Source organism: Myiozetetes cayanensis, unplaced genomic scaffold (assembly GCF_022539395.1).
Source record: "Myiozetetes cayanensis isolate MyiCay16 unplaced genomic scaffold, myiCay2020 scf15, whole genome shotgun sequence".
Lineage (NCBI taxonomy): Eukaryota > Metazoa > Chordata > Aves > Passeriformes > Tyrannidae > Myiozetetes > Myiozetetes cayanensis.
The window spans coordinates 19,789,102-19,808,499 of NW_026087159.1; the positions used below are offsets into that span (position 1 = coordinate 19,789,102).

General features: G+C 44.9%; 1 protein-coding gene across 1 annotated transcript in view; it reads left to right on the forward strand.

Moving 5' to 3' along the window:
* Nucleotides 1-1,470: 1,470 nt before the first annotated feature.
* LOC126637300 (calpain-5-like) overlaps nucleotides 1,471-19,398 on the forward strand; it is a 47,787-nt gene continuing 29,859 nt past the window's right edge. The window contains exons 1-3 of the mRNA XM_050310460.1: nucleotides 1,471-1,538; nucleotides 9,977-10,061; nucleotides 10,887-11,061. Of these exons, the coding sequence (XP_050166417.1) occupies nucleotides 10,897-11,061 (165 nt within the window). The 5' untranslated portion in view covers nucleotides 1,471-1,538; nucleotides 9,977-10,061; nucleotides 10,887-10,896. The remainder of the gene's footprint in view (nucleotides 1,539-9,976; nucleotides 10,062-10,886; nucleotides 11,062-19,398) is intronic.

Below are 19,398 nucleotides of genomic sequence, written 5' to 3' on the forward strand. Positions count from 1 at the left end.
GCTCACCTTGCTGCCTGTCCAAAGGAATTCCTGCTTCTGACAAGACTTGCAGCAAGAGCTCCTCCTCAGCCCAGACAAATCCCATACAATTCTTGGATTACATCACTCCTATCAAACAGTTCTCCTGGTTTTGTTCCACCTTGGATCAAAGCAAAGGCAGATACTGTGAGAACACATTTTATAAGCTGGGAATATTTATTATCAGCTTTCAGAGTGGAATTTCGCTGTACTCATGTGGGGTTTTTCATGTTCTTCCCTCATCTGTGCAAATGAATCACAGCATGTGTGTAATATACAGGCGGGCATCAGTTTTTTATGATGATTTAAACTGTGGTCTGCTTACTCAATCATGAATTGGAAACAGGTGGCCTTAGTACGTAGGACCTTTTTCCTCATGAAATGTTAAAACTGTAGTGGCAGCTGCCAGGACCTTCCACTCCAAATTTCATTGTGCCTTCAAAAGGAACTGGGGTAAATGAGCAAACAGTCCTGCAGCAAACTTTGCAGTGCAGAAATTTGTGATACTACTTCATCATCTTCAGGGTGTTTTGTGAATGTGACTCATCCCCTGAGATCCAAACTCCTCTAGGCAAATGGGAAGTTTGCTCAATAGCAATGTTCAGGAGAAGGAATGGACTTATTTGTAAACTTATGACCAGTTATGCAAAAATGAAGATTAAATGGAGGAAGCAAATTGGGAAGAGTATTTAAAACTACTGGTATAGATGAAATTCTGTAATGCATTTTGAAAAGGTTCCTGTTCAAAAACTGGCCTACATTTACTAAAATATGAATAAAAGCCACATAATGGTAAAATAAGAGTGTTATTGTCCTCAAATGAGAAAAATTTGAAGTCAAATTAATCCAGATGTTTAGGATTTGCCCAAAAGGAAATTAAAGCTGAGGAAAGAATGGAGAGAAGCTTATTTTGCTGAAACCATTTCTTATTGAGAATTTCTTTGTGTCCTGCATTTCATTTTGCCACAGCACAGGGAAATGTACCTTTTTCTAGGCACGAAGCCACCGCTGGGTTCTGCTGCATCTCCTGCCCCATCCAGCTGCATCCCATGAAAGCTGTGTGGGACTCTCCCGGGCGGGTGTGTCGGGAGGGACAGAGGCAGAGGCAGAGGCATTGACACTGGTGGCTTTATGCAAGTGAGGAGCACTGTGCAGCCTAATAAGGAATGTAAGTTTTTTTTCGTGATGCACATTAATCTGCTCTGTTTTCCCTACCAAAAAAAAAATCCCCCTCGTGGAACTCTTGCCAAACAGCCTGGCTTCTTCTCCTCCTTTAAAAGTTCATTCACAGTTGCAGGCTCAGTCACAGCTAACAGGCAGCTTGTCTGTCAGGAGTACACAAGGCTCTGCATTTTGGGTCCCTGTGACATCCCTGGAAGGGTCATCCTGACACCACCCCTGCCGGAGACGTGACCGTGGTACAGTCCAGAGAATTCCAGGTTAAGGCTTTGGGGGAATCAGTGTTTGCAGGAGCCAGTCTGGAGTTTGATGTGCCCCGAGCAAGGTCTGACCTCCCCCAGGTGAGTGCCGGGGGCAACCTGAAAACTGCCGTTCACCAGATTTGCACATTTATCACCGGGATGAAAACTCTCTGTGTCCCCAGGAATGGGTGTTTCAGCCAGCACAGTGAGAAAATGATTTTCATTACTTTTTTATTTTGTTTAATGTGCATTTCTTTCAGAAAGTCACGTCTCAACTCTATACTAACTCTGAGCGAAGCTTTATTTCAGGATTTATTGCCAAAGCATGGGTGCTCTCCTTTCTTCTGGGATAACCAGGTTCACACTAGTCTTCTCTCTACAGGCATCATTAACAGTTATTCCAAATAAAGGGACCAGACTGATAAAATGTGATTTGATCTCTGCTCTTATAATTCCACTTGCCATGCTGTCTCTGATCTTCCAAAATACTGTCAGTTCTCGCTGTGGATTCTTTCATTGTGAAACTCAAATGGCAATTGTACTTTCTTTGGTTGTTTTGTTTCTTGTGAAGGAGAGATTTTTATGCTGTGTCTAAAATAAATGATAAGTGGATATATAAAATAGTGGAGTGGTCTGATAAGCAGTTAACCATTAATTTGCAATCTTTTTTTTAACTGACTTTTATGAAAAGGCAGAGTGGAAAGATACTGGAATTCTGAAGAAAGTTCTTTCCTGCAGTTCCAGCACAAAAGCTTGGCTTGAACGAATCAAGTGACAATGCTGTTGGCATTTTCTTCTGAGTTTGTTATATGTAACTTGACTGGATTAATGGTAATTGTAACAGTTGGCATCTACCATACTAAATTACTTTTCTAAAAAAAAAAAAAAAAATTCAAGCTAGAATTGCACCTCCCTGTAGCTGATTGAAAAAGTGTCTGATCATCTGAGGCTCTAGTGGAAGCCACTGCAGGTAGGTTTTTTTGAAGCATGCAGTCACCTCTGTACTTTGGAAAATCCTGTCTGCCATCAAAATGTGTCCCGTAGCTACTTTTGTGTCTTCACCAAAGGGAAGGTTTTTATCAGTTTAGCTGAAGGATCAAGCTGTGCTAAGGTTTGATCCTGTGCAACACATACAAGGATTCTCTCCTTTCACCGGAGAGACAAAATTCAACATAAAATGAACAAGTGGCAATTGCTGTCCTGAAACAGAAGCAACCACCCTGAGTTCTTTCCCCTGAGACCTGTTGGAAAAGGGGCACATGCTCATGCTGCTGGTGCACAGTTGTTTGGAAAAGCCTTTTAATCTTGCTTGCCAGCTGCAGGTAGCTGTGCTGGTGTTGGTCTGTAGTGCCACATGTTCCTCCCGTGCCATCACCCTGCTGCTCCTGGAGTCAGACACCCTCACAGTCCGGATGTGCAGAGGGTTTTGAACTTCTGAATGCTGGCCAAGACCTAGCAAGGGACTTAAACATCTGCACTGGTGACTGAGGCAAAACACTGGGTCCTTAAGGGTGAGACACAGTGTAAAAAAATTATCTCAAGCTACTGCTTAATGTCTGAACTGTGAAGGGCATCATGTGCCTATAGTTTGTGGGCTTTGTGTGCCCTTAACTTAGTACATGATCAGCAGAACAGAGCTGGTGGCTACCAGACAAGTTTGTGCCTCTGGCTGAGCCCCTCGGGGTCTTGGTGCCAGAGACCTTCCAGCAGTTTACTTGTCATGTGTGGGCAGGACCAGGAGCCACCCAAAACACAGTTGTAAAAGCCTAGTTTGGCTGAAGGCAGTGGGGCAATGGAGCAGAAGCCTCTGTCTGGGAGCACTGGCCGAGCAGTAATTCTGTGTTTGGTGTGGGTAGAGACCTGTGGGGCTCCCTCTGGGGACCAACGTGGGCAGGGGTGCATGGCAGGGGAAGATGAGCCTGGTCCTTGTGGCATTTAGTTGAATTGAAGGAGAGGAGCCACGGGGTTTTTATCTCTGTTTGCAATGATCTCCAAGAATTTTAGCGTTTAGTTGAAGGTTTCACCTGGAAACCAATCGGGTGGAGGCAGAAGTCTGCTCTGCTGCTAACTCCACTCCTTTTTAAGTCTTTGCCTTTGCCCAAGGGAGAGAGAAAATGTCAGAAAGCTTTTTCACAGACAACAACACTGGGATAAACTCTTACAGGAAAGGCAAGGAGGAGAGAGAGGGAGTCAGGCCAGTGTTTACCCTCTCTGAGTGTGTTCTGCCAGGACTTTGAGTAGTTTTGACCACTCAGCAGTGTACCACTGAGCAATCACATGTGTGTTGATTTTGCTCAGTTCTCAAGCTGAAAAGATCCCACACCCCCCTGGCCATCAGCCCTACAAATTTGGACTGCTTCTGCTCATGCCAGATGGAGCTGTTTGCCCTTGGACATCATCACCTGCAAGGGGAGCTTTTCTCAGCTGCTGTTTGCCCCACCTGTCGTGCCCAACACCCTCAGCTCCTGCCCCTGAAGGCTGGAAAAGCTGCGGGATGAGAGGCTGCAGCTCATGGATAGCCAGCACCTCACACCCCAAAGGGCTGCAGAGAATCAGCCACAACTCCTGTACTCCCATCCTGAAGGGTCAGAATGGGTTTACATTTTATCTCAACAGGAACTGGTGAGATAGAGCGGTTGGGAGAGAGAACAAACTGTGAAAATCAATGTCAGGTTCCTGGTAGAGCTCTTGCTTCACTCCTAAACTTAGGGAATGGAAGGCTTGGTCCTGAACCAGCACCCACCCTCTGCATTGTCTTGCATGGGCTTTAGAGTGTAATCTGCATTCTGCCTCACAGCTCAGGTGCTGGAGAAATTCCCTGAATCCCAGTGAGACCTGAAAGAAATGCCTGGTTAAGCCCCACGGTGTTGCAATACAAGTGTTTTAATTAGTTGTACTGTAGAAAGCTTTGTTTTATAGCCCGATGATTCTGCCAGGCCTTGATGCCGTCTCTGAAAGCAAACAGCTTATGGCCAGTCCTGTTTTTCATGTCCAGTCACTCTCCCCCACATTCCTTCACAGAAGTGATAGGATATGGGCAGATACTCTCAGACAGAAATATGTGTTTGCCTCTCTCAATTTGAAGTGTAGCAAAACTGCACAGCAGAACAATGCTGGCACCTTTCTGTTTCTATAAAAAGGCAAATGCTTGTGTCTTTTTCCTGCAGCCAATTCTAGAGCTGAGCTAAAAGAGAAATCTTTGCATGCCTACTAAAGTACTAAGTTACAGAGGCCATAAAACAGTAAAATTAACCTTATTTTGTTGAAAAATAAAAAAAAAAAAAAGGGTGAAAGAAGGGCTAATGCTGCACAGTCATGGTATTCCCAGAGCACACAATAAAAACTTGGTGTTTCACACAATCAGGGATAACTTTGCCATCCAAAAAAACTGGGAAGCCGTGGGACCACAGTCATTAATACTGGACAGGGCACTATTAAACTATCTTGTGCAGGAAATTTGATCCAAATTGAGTATGTTCTGACTAATGTAATTGCACATACACAAGGCATGGATTTAATATTGACTGTATCCTTTTATATCGGCTCTTATGCAGAGGAAGAGAGGACACTCAGTCCACCATAAAGCTTCCCAGAGAAGTTAGTGTGTTGTTTAAAGAATCTGAATGAGTAAATATCTCCAGAAGAGATGCAACAGTAGCAGTGGAACAGCCAAGATCATGAAACCATAGAGTATGTGAAGTGAAAGGTTTCCAACTGCTCTAAGTTGCCCCACACTCTTAATACAGATTTGCAAAGTCACTGCTTTGTAAGGACCTGTGATCATTCTGCACAGGAAGAGAGGGCAATAACCTTTTCCAGATGGAGCTCTGGAATTGTCTTTAATTGGCAGTTTTACATTTTTCTGGTTTTACAGAAAACCAGTTGAGAGCAATTTAAAGCTTCAGGCTGCAGGGCTGAATTTTGGAGGCACTTACTGACTTGATTGCTCTGAAGTAAACTATGTGTTTGGAGAAAGAGATGTTTGGGAAAATACTAAACTATGTTTGCAGACAGTGAAATACTTGAGTCCTTGTTTTGCTTTCATAGTCCAAACAGTGGCTTTGAGGTTTGGGGAGAGGTCAGTTTTGGAGGAGCAGAGTTCAGAGCTGAAAGGTTTTTGTGTCTTGTCAAGATGGGCCCACAACTGCGGGTACAAAAGAGAAACTTGGAAACCAGGTGTTGGTTGTTGTTATTACTGGTAAGGAGATTGCTTGCATGAAACAAAAGCAAGCTTGGTACCTGCAAATGGGTAATAATCTTAAAAATGAGTGAAAACATAGAATCATGGAATGGTTTGGGTTGGAAGGGATCTTAAAGGTTCTCTGGTTTCAACCCCCTGCCGTGGGCAGGGACACCTTCCACTAGCCCAGGTTGCTCCAAGCCCCATCCAACCTCTCCTTGGACACTTCCAGGGATGGGGCAGCCACAGCTTCCCTGGGCAACCTGTGCTAGGGCCTCCCCACCCTCACAGGGAAGGATTTGTTCCTAATATCCAATCTAAATCTCCTGTCGTTCAACTTAAAACCATTCCTGCTTGTCCCCACTCTCTGCTTGTGTACAAAGTCTCTCTCCCTCTTTTTTATAAGCTCCCTTTAGGTACTAAAAGGCTGCAATGAGGTCTCCCCAGCCTCTTCTCCTGCCTTAACTGCCCCAGCTCTCTCAGCCTGGGATGCCACCCCAGAGCATGGCATATGCTCTGTATATCCTTTCTGGCATCCCTCCATGGTCTTCCCACATGGGGGCTCCTGAACCAGCAGAAATGTGGTCCCAAGGCTGGGGTGTGCCTGAACTTGTGCAGCTTGATTTCAGGATCCACCTCTGGAAAAGCAGTTTCGTGTTCAAAGCCGTGTCCAACTGTGACCTTAAATGCTGGCTGGAAATGCACTTTGTCCTTGCAGTGCTGGTGCTGTGCATGGAAATTCCTTTGAGTTTTGCAGCTGGAACAGAAAAGTGGGGCGTGTGATAAAATGCTAAGTGTTACAACACACCAAGCCTCCTCCTTGCAGAGGAGTTTCATCTGGCACCGAGGGTTCTCTGCAGCTGCTTGGCAGCGTTCGCCTCCGGGACTGAAAGGGCTGGGTTTGGTTAAGGCAAAACTGGTCCCGCTGTTCCTGAACCCCTCTGGCTGCAATGGCAGTGGGAGGGATGCTTGGCACACACACAGGCTCGCTGTGGGGGTGTGCTCGGCTTTCCAGCTGCAATAACTGCCCTCCCTGAGTTGTCACCCTGCGTGTCACCCAGTTACAGAGTTAAAACACGGGTTGAGAGGACATGACTTTTGTTCAGTTTTGTGTGCTTATTGCGTGAATCCAGGGGAAGTGAGGGTGTAGTTATCCCTCACACGCCTGTCTGGACAGTAAGTCAGTGTTGTTTGTTGTGGATCTTCTGTGTAGCAGCCGGGAAAGAGAAAAGTTAAGAAGGGAAAATGTGAGCACAAAGAAAAGCTGTCAAATAACTGAAGTGACACTTGAATCTCATCTTAATGCTCTGGTGAGGACCTGGATTTCAAGTGAATGTCTCTTTAATTTATGGCTGCTCGTAAGGCCAGGAGCTGGTATTTGCTGCTGTGTTGAATGTGATTTAGTCGTGCTCTGGCTGGCTCTGATGGGGGGAAGCATCTCTGAGTATAAACTGTAAGTAAAAATGAAATTATTCCATGGTCAGGCTCAGGAGGGGACTCTGCAGTGACTCAACTTCACTCTTCCACTGAAAACCTTTTTCCAGTCAAAATAGGAAACTCACTCTGGAAAAACAGAGGGTCAGAGAAAGACTTTAAGGCTCAGAGGTTGAAAGCTGAAAGATGTGGGACCTCCTGTACTTCTGCTGGTACCACAAGCGCTGCAGGAACCTTGGGGGCAGCTGTGGAGTTGCTGTTCCACCTGGAGACAAGAAGTGCTGGGGAGCTCAGCTCAGAGGCTGGAAAAGGTTAAAAGCAAAACTGTAATTGTGTTTACTGAGGAAATAAACAAAAAATATAGGAATGGCTGATCTGTAGAACTCTTCAGGGTTGTTTTTTTCCTTCTTCCTCTCTCTTCTGTCCCTCTCTTGCAGTGGTCCCTTTCTCTCTGCCGAGCAGAGTGTCTCTGAGCTGGGGTATGGTATTTTTAGGTCTGTGTTTCTTAGCCCTCACTGCACCGTGCTCAGCTCATTCTGCATCACATGGCAGTGCAGGGAGCCCTGGGCAGAGTGGCTGCCAAGACCTGCACAGTGTTTCCTCAGTGCTGTGCTTTAGGAGTGCCAGCTGAACCAGGGTAAAGCTGCTGGGTGTGGAGCAGGGGAAGCTGTGCTGCTGTGCACCGTGACTTGGAGGAAGGAGGAGGGAGCGTGGATCTTATTTTGGGAGCTTCAGTGATCAACTGAGGGTCAAAAACTGGGAGCTGCTTCAAAAATAAATCTTGGAACGGGATCCTGTGCTTCTGTCTGCCTCAGGCCACGTGTTGGTAGGTGAACACCCCAGGAGAGGAGGGCTCAGCTGTGGTCCTCCATCCTCAGTGCTCAAACCACCAGGCTGTTGCATGGAAACTGCACCGACACTCTTGACTGTGGACTTTCCAGCAAGAAAGAGATGCTTTTGTTGGGCTTAAAAAGGGCAGTTTTCGGTTCCTGTGAAAATGAGTTCCTGCTGGTTTTCCAGATGGTGATGGGACTTCAGTTCAGCTCCAGAGCTCAGTGTCTCCTGGGTGGATGGGAAGCAGCCGGGCTGGGCAGTCCCAGGAGCCTGGGTCCCTGAGACACACACTCCACTGTGTGCTCTGGATGGCACAGGGAGCGTGGAGAGGGGCAGGTTGGGAGCCTGGCAGGAGAAACCTCCTCCTTGTGAGGGTTCCCCTCGGTGAGCACTGCCCAGTGCAGCCCAGGGGGAGCAGACAGCAGCCTGATTTCATGGGCTGTGCTCTATCACCACGCTCTGTGCAGTGCCAGGACTCTGGCTGTTGTGTAAGGGGTGTTAATCCTGGAAGCACTCACGGTCCAGTACGGCAGATAGCAAGAGAAAGGGCAGGGGAATGAGGTCATTAAAGACCTACCTCAGTGAATTAGGCAGTGACAGCTGGAACCCTTGTCACCCAGGGGCTATTTTAAAAACAAATAGGCTCGGTTTAGACTGTTAGTTAGCTTGTGGGGAATTTTTAATAAGCAAGAATGCCAGTTATCATGAAATAATTTCTATCCCACCCAAATTAGTCAAACTATATTTTGTGGATCCTGAGCTATCTCTGTATAATTAACAAGTTGTTCTGTACTTGAATTTTAAAAACTGGTTTGTGAGGGGAAGTAAGTCTATTTGCCTTGTCTTGGGAGGCCACCTGCCAAATGAGATGCCTTGTGACTTTTTTTTTTGGGGGGAGATAATTAAAAAGTAAATAATAGAATCATGGAACGGCCTGGGTTAGTAGGGATCTTAAAGACCATCCACTTTCAATCCCTTCCATGGGCAGGGACACTTTCCACTCAAAGCCCCATCCAACCTGGCCTTGAACACTTCCAGGGATGGGGCAGCCACAGCTCCTCTGGGTAACTTGTGCCAGGACCTCATCACCCTTACATGGAATAATTTCTTCCTAATATCTTATCTAAACCTACTGTCTTTTAGTTTGAAGCCATTCCCCCTTGTCCTGTCACTCCATGCTCTTGTGGAATAGCCCTTAAGAAAAAGGGAATTTGCTAAAAATGCCATAACATCAGTGTGGTTTTAAGTGTAGTTCTGTTTTATTGAAGCTGGATTACACAGTCACTAAGGGACTTCGTGGTCCACTTCTGGAAGGGAGAGCCATGGCCTGGCTGAAGGAATAGGATTTTTCCCACTGATTCCAGCAGCATCAAGATTTGACTCAAAGTCATGACAGTCCTGATGTATGCAAAACTTATAGCTGGAGTTTTGCCAGTTACAAGGCAAAGGATGGAGAATGATTTGGCTTTTGAAGATTTGGCTGATTGAAATATCAAGAATAAACTGGGGTTTTTTGTTCTATCACTTTGCTGTGTAAGATTCTGCTGGCAGAAATCCGGCCGTGCTTACACTTACGGGCAGATGGGTGCAAGAATGGCAGAGGGGTAGAAGAGCACTCCTGAATACTCTCCTCATTCCCATTAGTGAAGGTATTAGAGCAACATTTCTCATCACTGAACTACCATTTGATTTACTGGGAGGGGAGAGGGGAGGTGTGAGTGGAGGGGAGAAAAAGGGAGAGAGAGAGGGTGTTGAAACCATCCCTAGACTACTCAGGCCACAGTAACTTTCACTCAGAAGAACAAAGACCATGATAAAATTGACATTTCCAAGTGTTGCTCATTACTCTTCTGCATTCCTCCTGTTGTGCTCACTTTCACACCTGCAAAGCCCTGGTTTAATTTTCTGCAAATGTGTGGAATCTCATCCAATTCATGCTGCAAGTGGCTTAAGCAGCACCAGCTGAGCACACTGCAGCTGGACACAGAGTGGGCTGCCAGGATGATGTGCTGCCATGCTCCAGAGCAGTGTGGTGGTTAATTCTTATGGTCTGACATAGGACAACTTGCATTTGTCTTTATTGCTGTAGATAACTCAAGGCAGGGGAGATAAATCCCTGACCTGTGTCCAGAAGGAAGAGGAGAAGAACTGGCACATAGGAGCTTCCAAACAGAGTAAGTTCAGATGTTCTCACCACTCCCCTCCTTGAAGGAGAGATAATATCCCTCATGTCTTCCAAACCTCAAACTATCCTGAATGATTTCTGTAGTTTATTATTTCTCAATTGTAAAATGTTTTAAAGCAATTTATTTGAGCTCTGTGGCTGTAAATATAAACTTGCCAGTGTAGATAATCAGGACTCAGGGAATTAAGTCCTGAGAGCATTTTTGTTTGTTTGTTTGTTTGTTTGTTTTAGTGTTGCTGTGCTTTTTAAAATATTTTAAACTCTCACCAATTATTTGCAAATATTTGCTCCTTCTGGGAATTCAGTTCCCTGAAATGTAACATAAAGTTCAAAGACAGTAGTACCAGCCAAAATATTGTCACTTAAATTGAGATGGGGAACCATGGAAATCTGGTTTTGGTTTTTTTAGGCGTAAGAGTTGGAGTAGATAGAGCTTTAGTGGCCAGCAGAAGAATATAGGACAGAAAGATAGTCCAGCCCTTCACACATGGTGCAGACTAAGAGCCAAGCCCCACCCTGTTACCTTACAAATCAATTAGACAAAGAAAAATGATGGGTTTGTGCCTGGTCTGGGCTGTTTCCTGATAAGAATTCTGTTCAGACAAAAATATGTTCCTTATTTATAGGATATTTTTGGGGTTTATAGTTTTCTAGTCCACTACTTTAACATAATCTAATTTATAATCTGGGTTGTTTTGTTTGAAATAAATCAGTAATCTCGTTAGAACAAGTTATATGTGTTAATGAGTGGTATCATCCATGGGGCTTTAAGGAGCCTTTGTAATTTGCACAAGCCAATATTTATCTTATCTAGACAGGGAGCTATGCCTTCATCAGTGCAACTCTTCAGAGATCAGAAGTACCACGAGCTGAAAGAGCAGTGTATCCAGCAGAGACGGCTCTTCGAAGATCCTGAGTTTCCAGCCTCAGATGGATCCCTTTTCTATCAGTCAGCACCACCAAGGAAAGTTGAATGGAAGCGCCCAAAGGTAACTGATGAATGTTTTTTCACTCCTACTGTCTCCTCCAGTAGAGACACCTCCACCAAGAGGTGTCTGAGCAAACCTTTGTTCTTTCATGGACTTGACATCCTCTTCCTTGGCTGTGTTTCAGTTTGGTTCTGGTGAAACCTTAGCAGCAAATTTTACCCAGAGGGAGTGGAGAGTTTTCCTTTATTGATGGATATCATCTCTGATCTCTGCATGGCTATGCTGAAGTTACTGTGCATTTTGCCTTTGACTTGTATAAAACCTCAATTACACACCAGGGGTTTTGTATTCCAAATGAACAGCTATTGTCTGTAAGCAAACAAAAATACTTGTGTCTATTTGCCACTTTTACTGACATCTTAACAGGGAAGTGCTCCCACTGTTTCTGTACCATTCCAGGTCAGCATCTTCCCACTCTTCTGCTTCCTCCACACCAGTGCAGAGGGACAGCAGTCTCTACCTGTTGTGGGGGACATCACGAAGGGGCTGATCAGAACTGTCTAGAAAGGCTCAGGCCATGAGGAAGGATTTGTAAATGGCTGATTTTGCAGGCTTTTAGAACCTCGTGCAGAGCTGAGGGATTCTCCTTTTTGGAATCAGCTCCACATCACTCAGATCAAAAGCAGTAACACAAGACACAAACCCTCTGAAATTTTCTATGGGGAAAAACCTGCTTGTTTGTGAGGGGGAAAAAAAGAAAAGAAAGATAACCCCACCCATTAGTGGACAACTTTCCTGCCCATTGATATTAGTGTCAAAACAAATCCTGCTCTTTTCCTGTGATTTCCCTGGAGTTTCTCTCCCTCTGCTGGGCTGAAGTGGGGCTGGGGGCAGCTGTGTCCTGCCAAGAGGCAGGAGAAGCCTCTTGCCCCCTGCTATCTCAGCTGGCCCTGGGATGTCCTCAGCCACCTCTCCTAACCCCTTTCTGAGGCAAACACTGCCTCTGTGTGGTGGTCCTGCTCAGCATGGGATGAAAATACTCAGGAATGACAGTCACTCTGCTCAATGGATATTTTGTCTGTCCTATTTTTACTAAACCCCGGGTTTATCTCTTTTTTTTTTTTTTCACTGACCTCGTGAAAGGTATGAAATCCCAAGGACATCTTGGTCAGTGTTAAACAAACAGCAGTGATCCTCCAACCAGGGCTGGCAGGCATGTGGGGAAAGAGTGGATAAGCTTGCTGCAGAGATAAACAGTGTTCTTTAGTTACTCACAAAGGACAATAATAGTCTGATCCTACAGAATGAGTCTTATGTGCTTTCCTAGTTCTCTTACTTGACCCTCTGTTTTATAAGCCCCGGTTTTGCTTTTCATCTGCATCTTCTCTTTATGAAAGGGCTGTGAGTGCACCCTTGTTTTCCGGAAAGACAGAGCTGGTTTTTGTTCAGTAAGACAGCACAGAAAGACACCGTGTGACAGGACTGCTGAACTGCTTCCCAAGAAAACCCTCTTGTGTCCAGGCCACAGAAAGGGACACTGCTGTCTTTGATTAACTCACGGGTGCCAAAGGTCAGATCCGTGGCTGGAGGTGGAGAACCTGCCCCGTGTTCCTAGAAACACTGTGTGCCATTGGTCCCATTTTCCACTTTCCCACCAATTTTCCAGTGCTTTCAGGTGTGATTATCACCATGCAAGTGAGAATTCCAGGAAATAAGATGCTGTGTGCTGTAATGATAGAGCATGTAGGAATAAACAGAGCCAGTGTCTCCCCCACTTTCCAAACTGGGAAGTGTGGGATGAGCAGGTTGGTGATGTATCCACGGCACTGTGAGGGACTGGGGTGCCAGTGAATGCAGGAGCTCTGACCTCTGCACCTTCACTGGAGGCAGCACCAGCTCTTCTTTGCTTCTAACTCGTGGAAAACAATACATTGTCTCAGAAGCCAAAAAATCCTCATATTTACAAATGCTGATTTGAAACTTCCACTGCCTCTCTAGCTGTCTAAGAAGATTTTACCTTCCTTTGGAAGGTAGAGGAGGCTCGGGGCATGTCTGCCTGCCTGGGCACTTAATCTGGGTTACCTTTACAGATTTTGCATTAATTTTCTTTATTCCACAGGATTTGTGGTCCACGAAGCCCTTCAGAATATTTAACAGTATCCCAGTCCTCATAAATTTTGTGGAATGAGCATCATGAAAAGCTTGGCTGTCAGGTGTAAGAACACCTGTGTTAAATGCCCCTCAGAGATAATGCTCTTCATCATTTAATTCCTCTGTCTGTTCTGTAGCTGCATTGCTGCAGTCTAACCCTGTTTTTTTGTTTGACTGTGAACAAGACCAGAGACATCTGCTTATGTTTGGGACTTGTGTCAGAGTCCAGTGGTGCCTGCAGGGCAGGGAGGTGTCCTGGCACCACATCAGGGGTTGAGCAGTTGCACGACCATGCACTGCAAGAACAGTTTCGGGGCATGGAGCAGAATGACAGCTCATCACACCCTGGGATATCTGCCAGGATGGGCCCTGGGGAGAATCCAGAGCTGGGGGAGAGTGGACATTAAAGGGCAATGCCATGAGCTGGCATGGCAGAGTGATGTGGACTCCTAGCAGTGCAGTCTAGTGACATTGCTGCCTTCCGTGTGACAAAGTGTAACAGCCCCTGTATATAGTGCCAGATCCCCTCTCCATGCCCCCAACTCCCTTCTGGAGTGTGGCTCTTGATTTAATGATCTCTTTTTCAGATCTGAACATGCTTTTTTAATCCCTTCAACCACTTCTTTCCAATCAAAAATATGAGGTGACAGCAATGCTCTTGCTTAATCAATATAAGGGTCCCTGCCCACCTCTCCTCCTCACTCCCCAAGCTTTGTAGAATCTAATTATTGTTCTTCTTCAAAATATTACTTATTCTGCAAAGGTTGCTGTCGTGTGCTGAGACAGCTGAAGTTTTGGCTTCTGTTCCCTTGTCTATGCCCAGAATTGTTCACATTTCTCTGCTGGTGGTTATTGACTCTTGTTCAACTGTAGGTGAGCACAAGTTGCAAAGCTCTGTGTGGTGTAACATTTGTGTTTGTACTGGAAACGCTGGTGTATGTGGAACACGCCTGAATCTGACAGGTGAGGAAATGTGTTTCAAAGAGTGGTAATGAGCCTCTGCTGAGCTTTGAGGGAGCTCACACATCCTTTTATGTTCCTCAAGCATTGACAGGAATGCAAAGGCAGTTTCAGGTCGCAGGTTGTGTGATCCAGGCACCAGTGTCTTGCAGCTTGCTTATTCATTGTGCTTCTCTGGGATGCTTTGTAGGAGAAAAGGGCTGTGAGAGGGCTTTGCACTAAGATGAAATAAATCCTAACTGGCTTCTTTTGCTTATGTGTCTGTCCCATCCTAGGCCTTAACACCATGGATGTTGCCCTCCACAGGCAGGCCAAGTAACCATGACCTTCAGTGGTGACTTTCAGACATGCCCTCCCTGCCTGCTTTGTACAGGGCTACTCGAGGATTGTAGGGCTTCCTAGATTACACTGGTGATCATTTTAACAGGCACTTTTGTAAGCTGTAATTAGCTGTGATTACACACGAGTGCAGCACCAGAGAGGCTGTTTGCCATTGTTACAAATAGTTTTACGTGCCATTAAAAGCATATTTAGCTTGTGATCTTCAGCTACAGCTCATTATCTGTGGAAAAGTTTTAAGTCAGCTGTTTCTTTGCTAAATGTACCTGTGTATATGGTTGCAGGGCACCTTAATTTTTATAGAAGACCTTAAGCCTTGCAGACTCAGAAGTGGTGAAAAAGGTCATAGGCAAAGTAGGCTCTGGCCTGAGTTTAAACCCTTCACCTTAAAGAATTAGGAAAAGTATTAAGAGCTGAACTATGGGAAGCGCTGTGCCCTGGAAGGTAATCAGAGAGAGTGAAGGCAAGGTTTCTGTACACATTAATCCTATTTTCCAGCTTTAAGCTGGCGAGGCAGAGACCATGTAATCCTCCAGATGTGATGCAAACTTCTGTTTGTGCGTTGTAAATAGATGAACGGGGAACAACAGGTAGATGGGAAACTGTCAGAACAACATTCCTAAATGGTGGCAAAGGATTTTTTCTTTCCTCATTAATTATGTACACGATGAACTGTGTACCCTGAACCTCCTCCAAATGGAGTCTGGCACTGCTGCATGTTTGGGCTGAGTTGTTCCAGCATCCTTGTTGCTTGATCCCGCTGAGCTGAGCTGCAGCCATCTGTCCCTCCCGTGCAGGTGTCGATCTGCAGAGGAGGAGTAGCTGCTTGCCAAGGGCTGGCTGCCATAACCCTGCAGTGGAAGTAAGGACAGGCTGCTCCCGGGGAGGAAGGTGTTAAATCCAGCCCAGCTGCGGGAGCTCGGGTGTTGGCACAGCTCACATGCATGTGGCAGCACAAAAACATGCTCTTCACACCCGTTGCCTTGGCAACTGCACATTCAGATGGCAGGATTGGCAGTGGGATCCTGCAGAAGATGATGCAGTTGCAATTAAGTCGAATTGTTTTCATGTTGATGGAATTAATTTTGAGCTAGGAAGGAAGGGGAGGGGTGATGGGTGCACATAAGTGATATTACAATTGAGCTGCCACCCGTTTGAGATCCTGATGTAGGCAAGTCTCCATCATGCTGTGCATTTCTTTAAAGGTAATATCAGTGCTGGCACTTGGCTTCTGAACCTTGTTTGGGTTTTATTTTTTTTTTTTTTGAGAGACTAGAAACCTACCTCAAGAGCTTTATTTGTTTAGTGAGACTAGATCTAGAGGGGTAATCTTCTGTACATCTCAGCTGGCACTGTTCTTGCATCCTGGTGATCCCCAGACTTGAAGTGTAGGTTTTACAATAGCCCTGGGGAATTGGGCTACTGCGAGGAGGTGGCATGAAGTGGAGGGCAAAGTCTTTCAAATCCAAGTCAAAACAAGTCTTGGCCTTACTGTATGGCTGTAATTTTGGACCAGATGGATTAGCAATCTGCTTTTTTTGTTGTCTTATTTGGTGGAATCAGTTGATTTGGACCATTTCCACCAGCAGTTGGAAATTTAATGTCACGTTCAAGAGGAGTGGTTTACCACTTGGTTTTGCACTGGAGTGATGAGACAGAGCTGGCCAGCTATGATTTGGTACATGAGATACATTCATTGAAATTCAAAACATTATAAAGCACTTAGCAGCACCCTGGTGTCCTAAGTATAAGTGTCTTCAGACCAAGGTTTCCCAGGCTTTTAAAGTCCAGCAACACTTAACCAAAGTCAAGAACTCTTAACCAATCATTGCTTGAAATGGTTCAGATAACTGGTTTTGTTCACTACCAGTTGCAAGGTCCTGAGCTTGTCTCCAGTTGCAATTTAGAACTGATTTTCAAGCCAACTGAGTTCTGATGGCCAGACTGGGCAGTAAAGCCCTTTGCTTGAGGGACTTGGATGATGTGAATGACCAGGTAAGTGTCGGGTGCTAAAAGCATAAAGGAAAGTGCTGCTTTAGATATTTTTTCTGCTCCTGGAAAAAACCCATAAATACAAACCATCTACCAATCTTTTGAAGGGGATATTGAAATCCAAATGTAATCTAAATAACGGTGCTAATAACTCAAATACTTGTAGTAGGCACTGATCTACAGAGATGGGAAAAGTAACTGGAATCGATTGGAACTGTAATTCTCATTCTACCAACCATGAATGTAAGTTCTCAGAGAGAGGATCATGGTAGATTAAATCTGTCATTATTACTGCTACCCTAATATGGTCCTGTAATAATTTTAAAATTAATAATAGTCTTGGCTTCTCCAAGTAATTGATCTTTTTGAGGAGCAAACACATTTTGAAAAAACAGAGAGGAGGAAGAGTGGCTTTTTTTTTTTTTTTTTTTTGGGGGGGGGGGGCAGAGGTGAAATATTAGGTAGCAACTTTCCCCCAACTACACTAACAAAAATGAAACGTTTCTTGAATTTTTTCTTGGAGGCAAGGAAATATTTTCCAGCTGTAAAGGGCCTTCCCTTGTTGGTTTTGTAAGGTACTTAGAACAGCATGTTCTGATGGTATCTGGCCAAACAATTCACTGAAAACATTGTGGGCTTTGTTTTTGTTTCTTGCCTTCTCCCATTATTATTTTCTCCTAAGGTTTTGAGATTTTTTTTTTTTTATGTTTGTTTGGAGTTTTATTTGTTTGGGTTTGTTTGTTTGTGTGGGATTTTTTTGTTGTTTATTATTATTTTTTTTTTTTTTTAACTGAGCTTGTTCTGAAAAGAAAATGTCTTCTCCCTTTGCAAGAAAACACACTTCGACGTGTTCCTCCCCTCCCTGGTCGCTCTCTGTTGCTGTTTTACCATCTTCCTTCTTGTATTATTTGCAAAAATAACAGAACCAAACTGTCCAGACAAACCATCCAAACTGCTGCTATTTGTGGTATTGTGACTGATGATCTGGACGTTCTGAGGAGAGTCACGCCGGGCTTTTCTTGCCCTTCAGGACCTATTTTTAGGACTCTATCAGCATAATTGCCTTGCACAATAAACAAGTCTGAAGTGGTGAGGGTACCAGAGCATGTGAGTGTTTCTAGCTCTTCTTTTGCTGATTTGCTTTGAGGGAAAGGGGTTCTTCGCTGAGGAGGAAGGAGGTAAAAGACATAATGAGTGACATCCTTTTGATGCAGAGGAGTGCTCAGAGTGGGTGTTAATGGCTGTCATCGAGATCCTGTTGATGCTGTCTGGGATGAGCTGTGGATGTGCTGCCTCAGAAACCGGGCAGAGGGAGCTGGTAGCCAAAGAGCAGAAAGGCAGAGCAGAACCAGCGTGACACCCTGGCAGGCGAAGGTAGTGAGATAAATGCAGCTGTTTCATACAGTCCATTGGCCTTCTTGGCCGGGAAAAGGTAAAGTGGAGTTTTTTGAGGACTGTGTTTGTGTGTTTCACAACTGGGAGTTTTGGTTTTTTTACAGCTGGCTAAAAAGGAAGAAACAAAAAGGAGCATTTTTGCTCCATTAGCCATGTAAAACATGGTTGATAGCTCACAAGATCTGAAAGCAGCCTCCTGAGGAAAGAGGGAAACTCCAGAGGAGTCTCCTGTGTTTAAGGCTGATCTTTCACGGAGCCAAAGCCTGTAGCACAAAAGGAAGGGCCTTTATTGCCAGAGTAGAAAAGACAGCTGCCACAAGATATCCCTTGTTGACTATAATAAAAATACATAATAATCGCCTGAGGTCACATTATGTTGATCACAGAGAAAGAGGGTGGGAGAACACCCTGGGTCAAAGTGCCCAGACTGTGTCCACTGTGTTAGTTCATGTCCAACACGACTCTGCTCCTTTCACAGTGGCTGTGACATGCTCTGCTGCGAGCCCTGCCTCAGCTTCCAGCAGGTGTTCTGGTATTGTCAGATAAACTGGAAAACGTGTGTTGACTTTGCCTGCAGGTTTGGCCTCTTATTATTCCAAAGCAACCTTTGTCACCAAAACCTCAAAGTAATAATTAACAAGCTTGTCTCTGGAAATTTGTTGTGCACTGGACCCTGCAAGAATCCTGTTAACAGCAAATATTTTGAATTTGATGGCATTTTGCTGAAGAGGGTTGTAAAGGTGAAGCAATACAAACATCACATCCAGTTATAAATTTCACCAATGTCAACCCCCAGCAAACTGAAATCTTGATTCATTTGCAATATTATTTCTGTCTGTGAACAATACCAACTCAATTCCTAACACAAATATGAAGACTATATGATGGGCAGGCATGGATGCATTTAGATGGATTTATTTACAGGGATGTACATCCATGACACCAGACAGGGACTTGGGAAGCAGAATGGTGCAGTGGGAAGAAGGGTTAAGCAATATTTTGGATTGTATTGTCACCCCAGAGCAAACCTGTGGCATTTTGAAGGCAGAGTCCCAGGCTCTGTGCTATAGAATTTGAGGTGTGTTACCTTTATAAAGGGAATTTAACTTTTTTTCTTTTTTTTCTGGGCTAAGAGTACTGATAGGAAAATGGTACCATTCCAGATGGACACTGCAGCCATCTGCTTTTCTAGAAGATGGGTCCAAGAGGCACGGTCAAGTTACTGGACAGAGCAGTCACCAAAGGGCTGTTGCAGATGTGTTGTTGAGCACTTTCTTTCCCAGTTGTTTTGTTCCTGTAGGCAGGAAGTGAGCAGAGCTGTGTGTGGTGCCCTGAGGGCTCCTCTCACATAACCAAACAAACAAGTAGGGATCTCTTAACTCCTTTAATCCATCCCGGTAGTTATTGCTGGCAGTGCCTGGGATTCATGTCTTGGAGGGTTACCTACAGCTGTGTGACCCTTGTCCATGTCCCATTTTCCTAGACCAGAGCCTGCAGTTCACATCAAGGCTGAGGTGAGTGCAGTGTGCTGTGGCTCAGACTTGCTCTGAATAAGAAGCC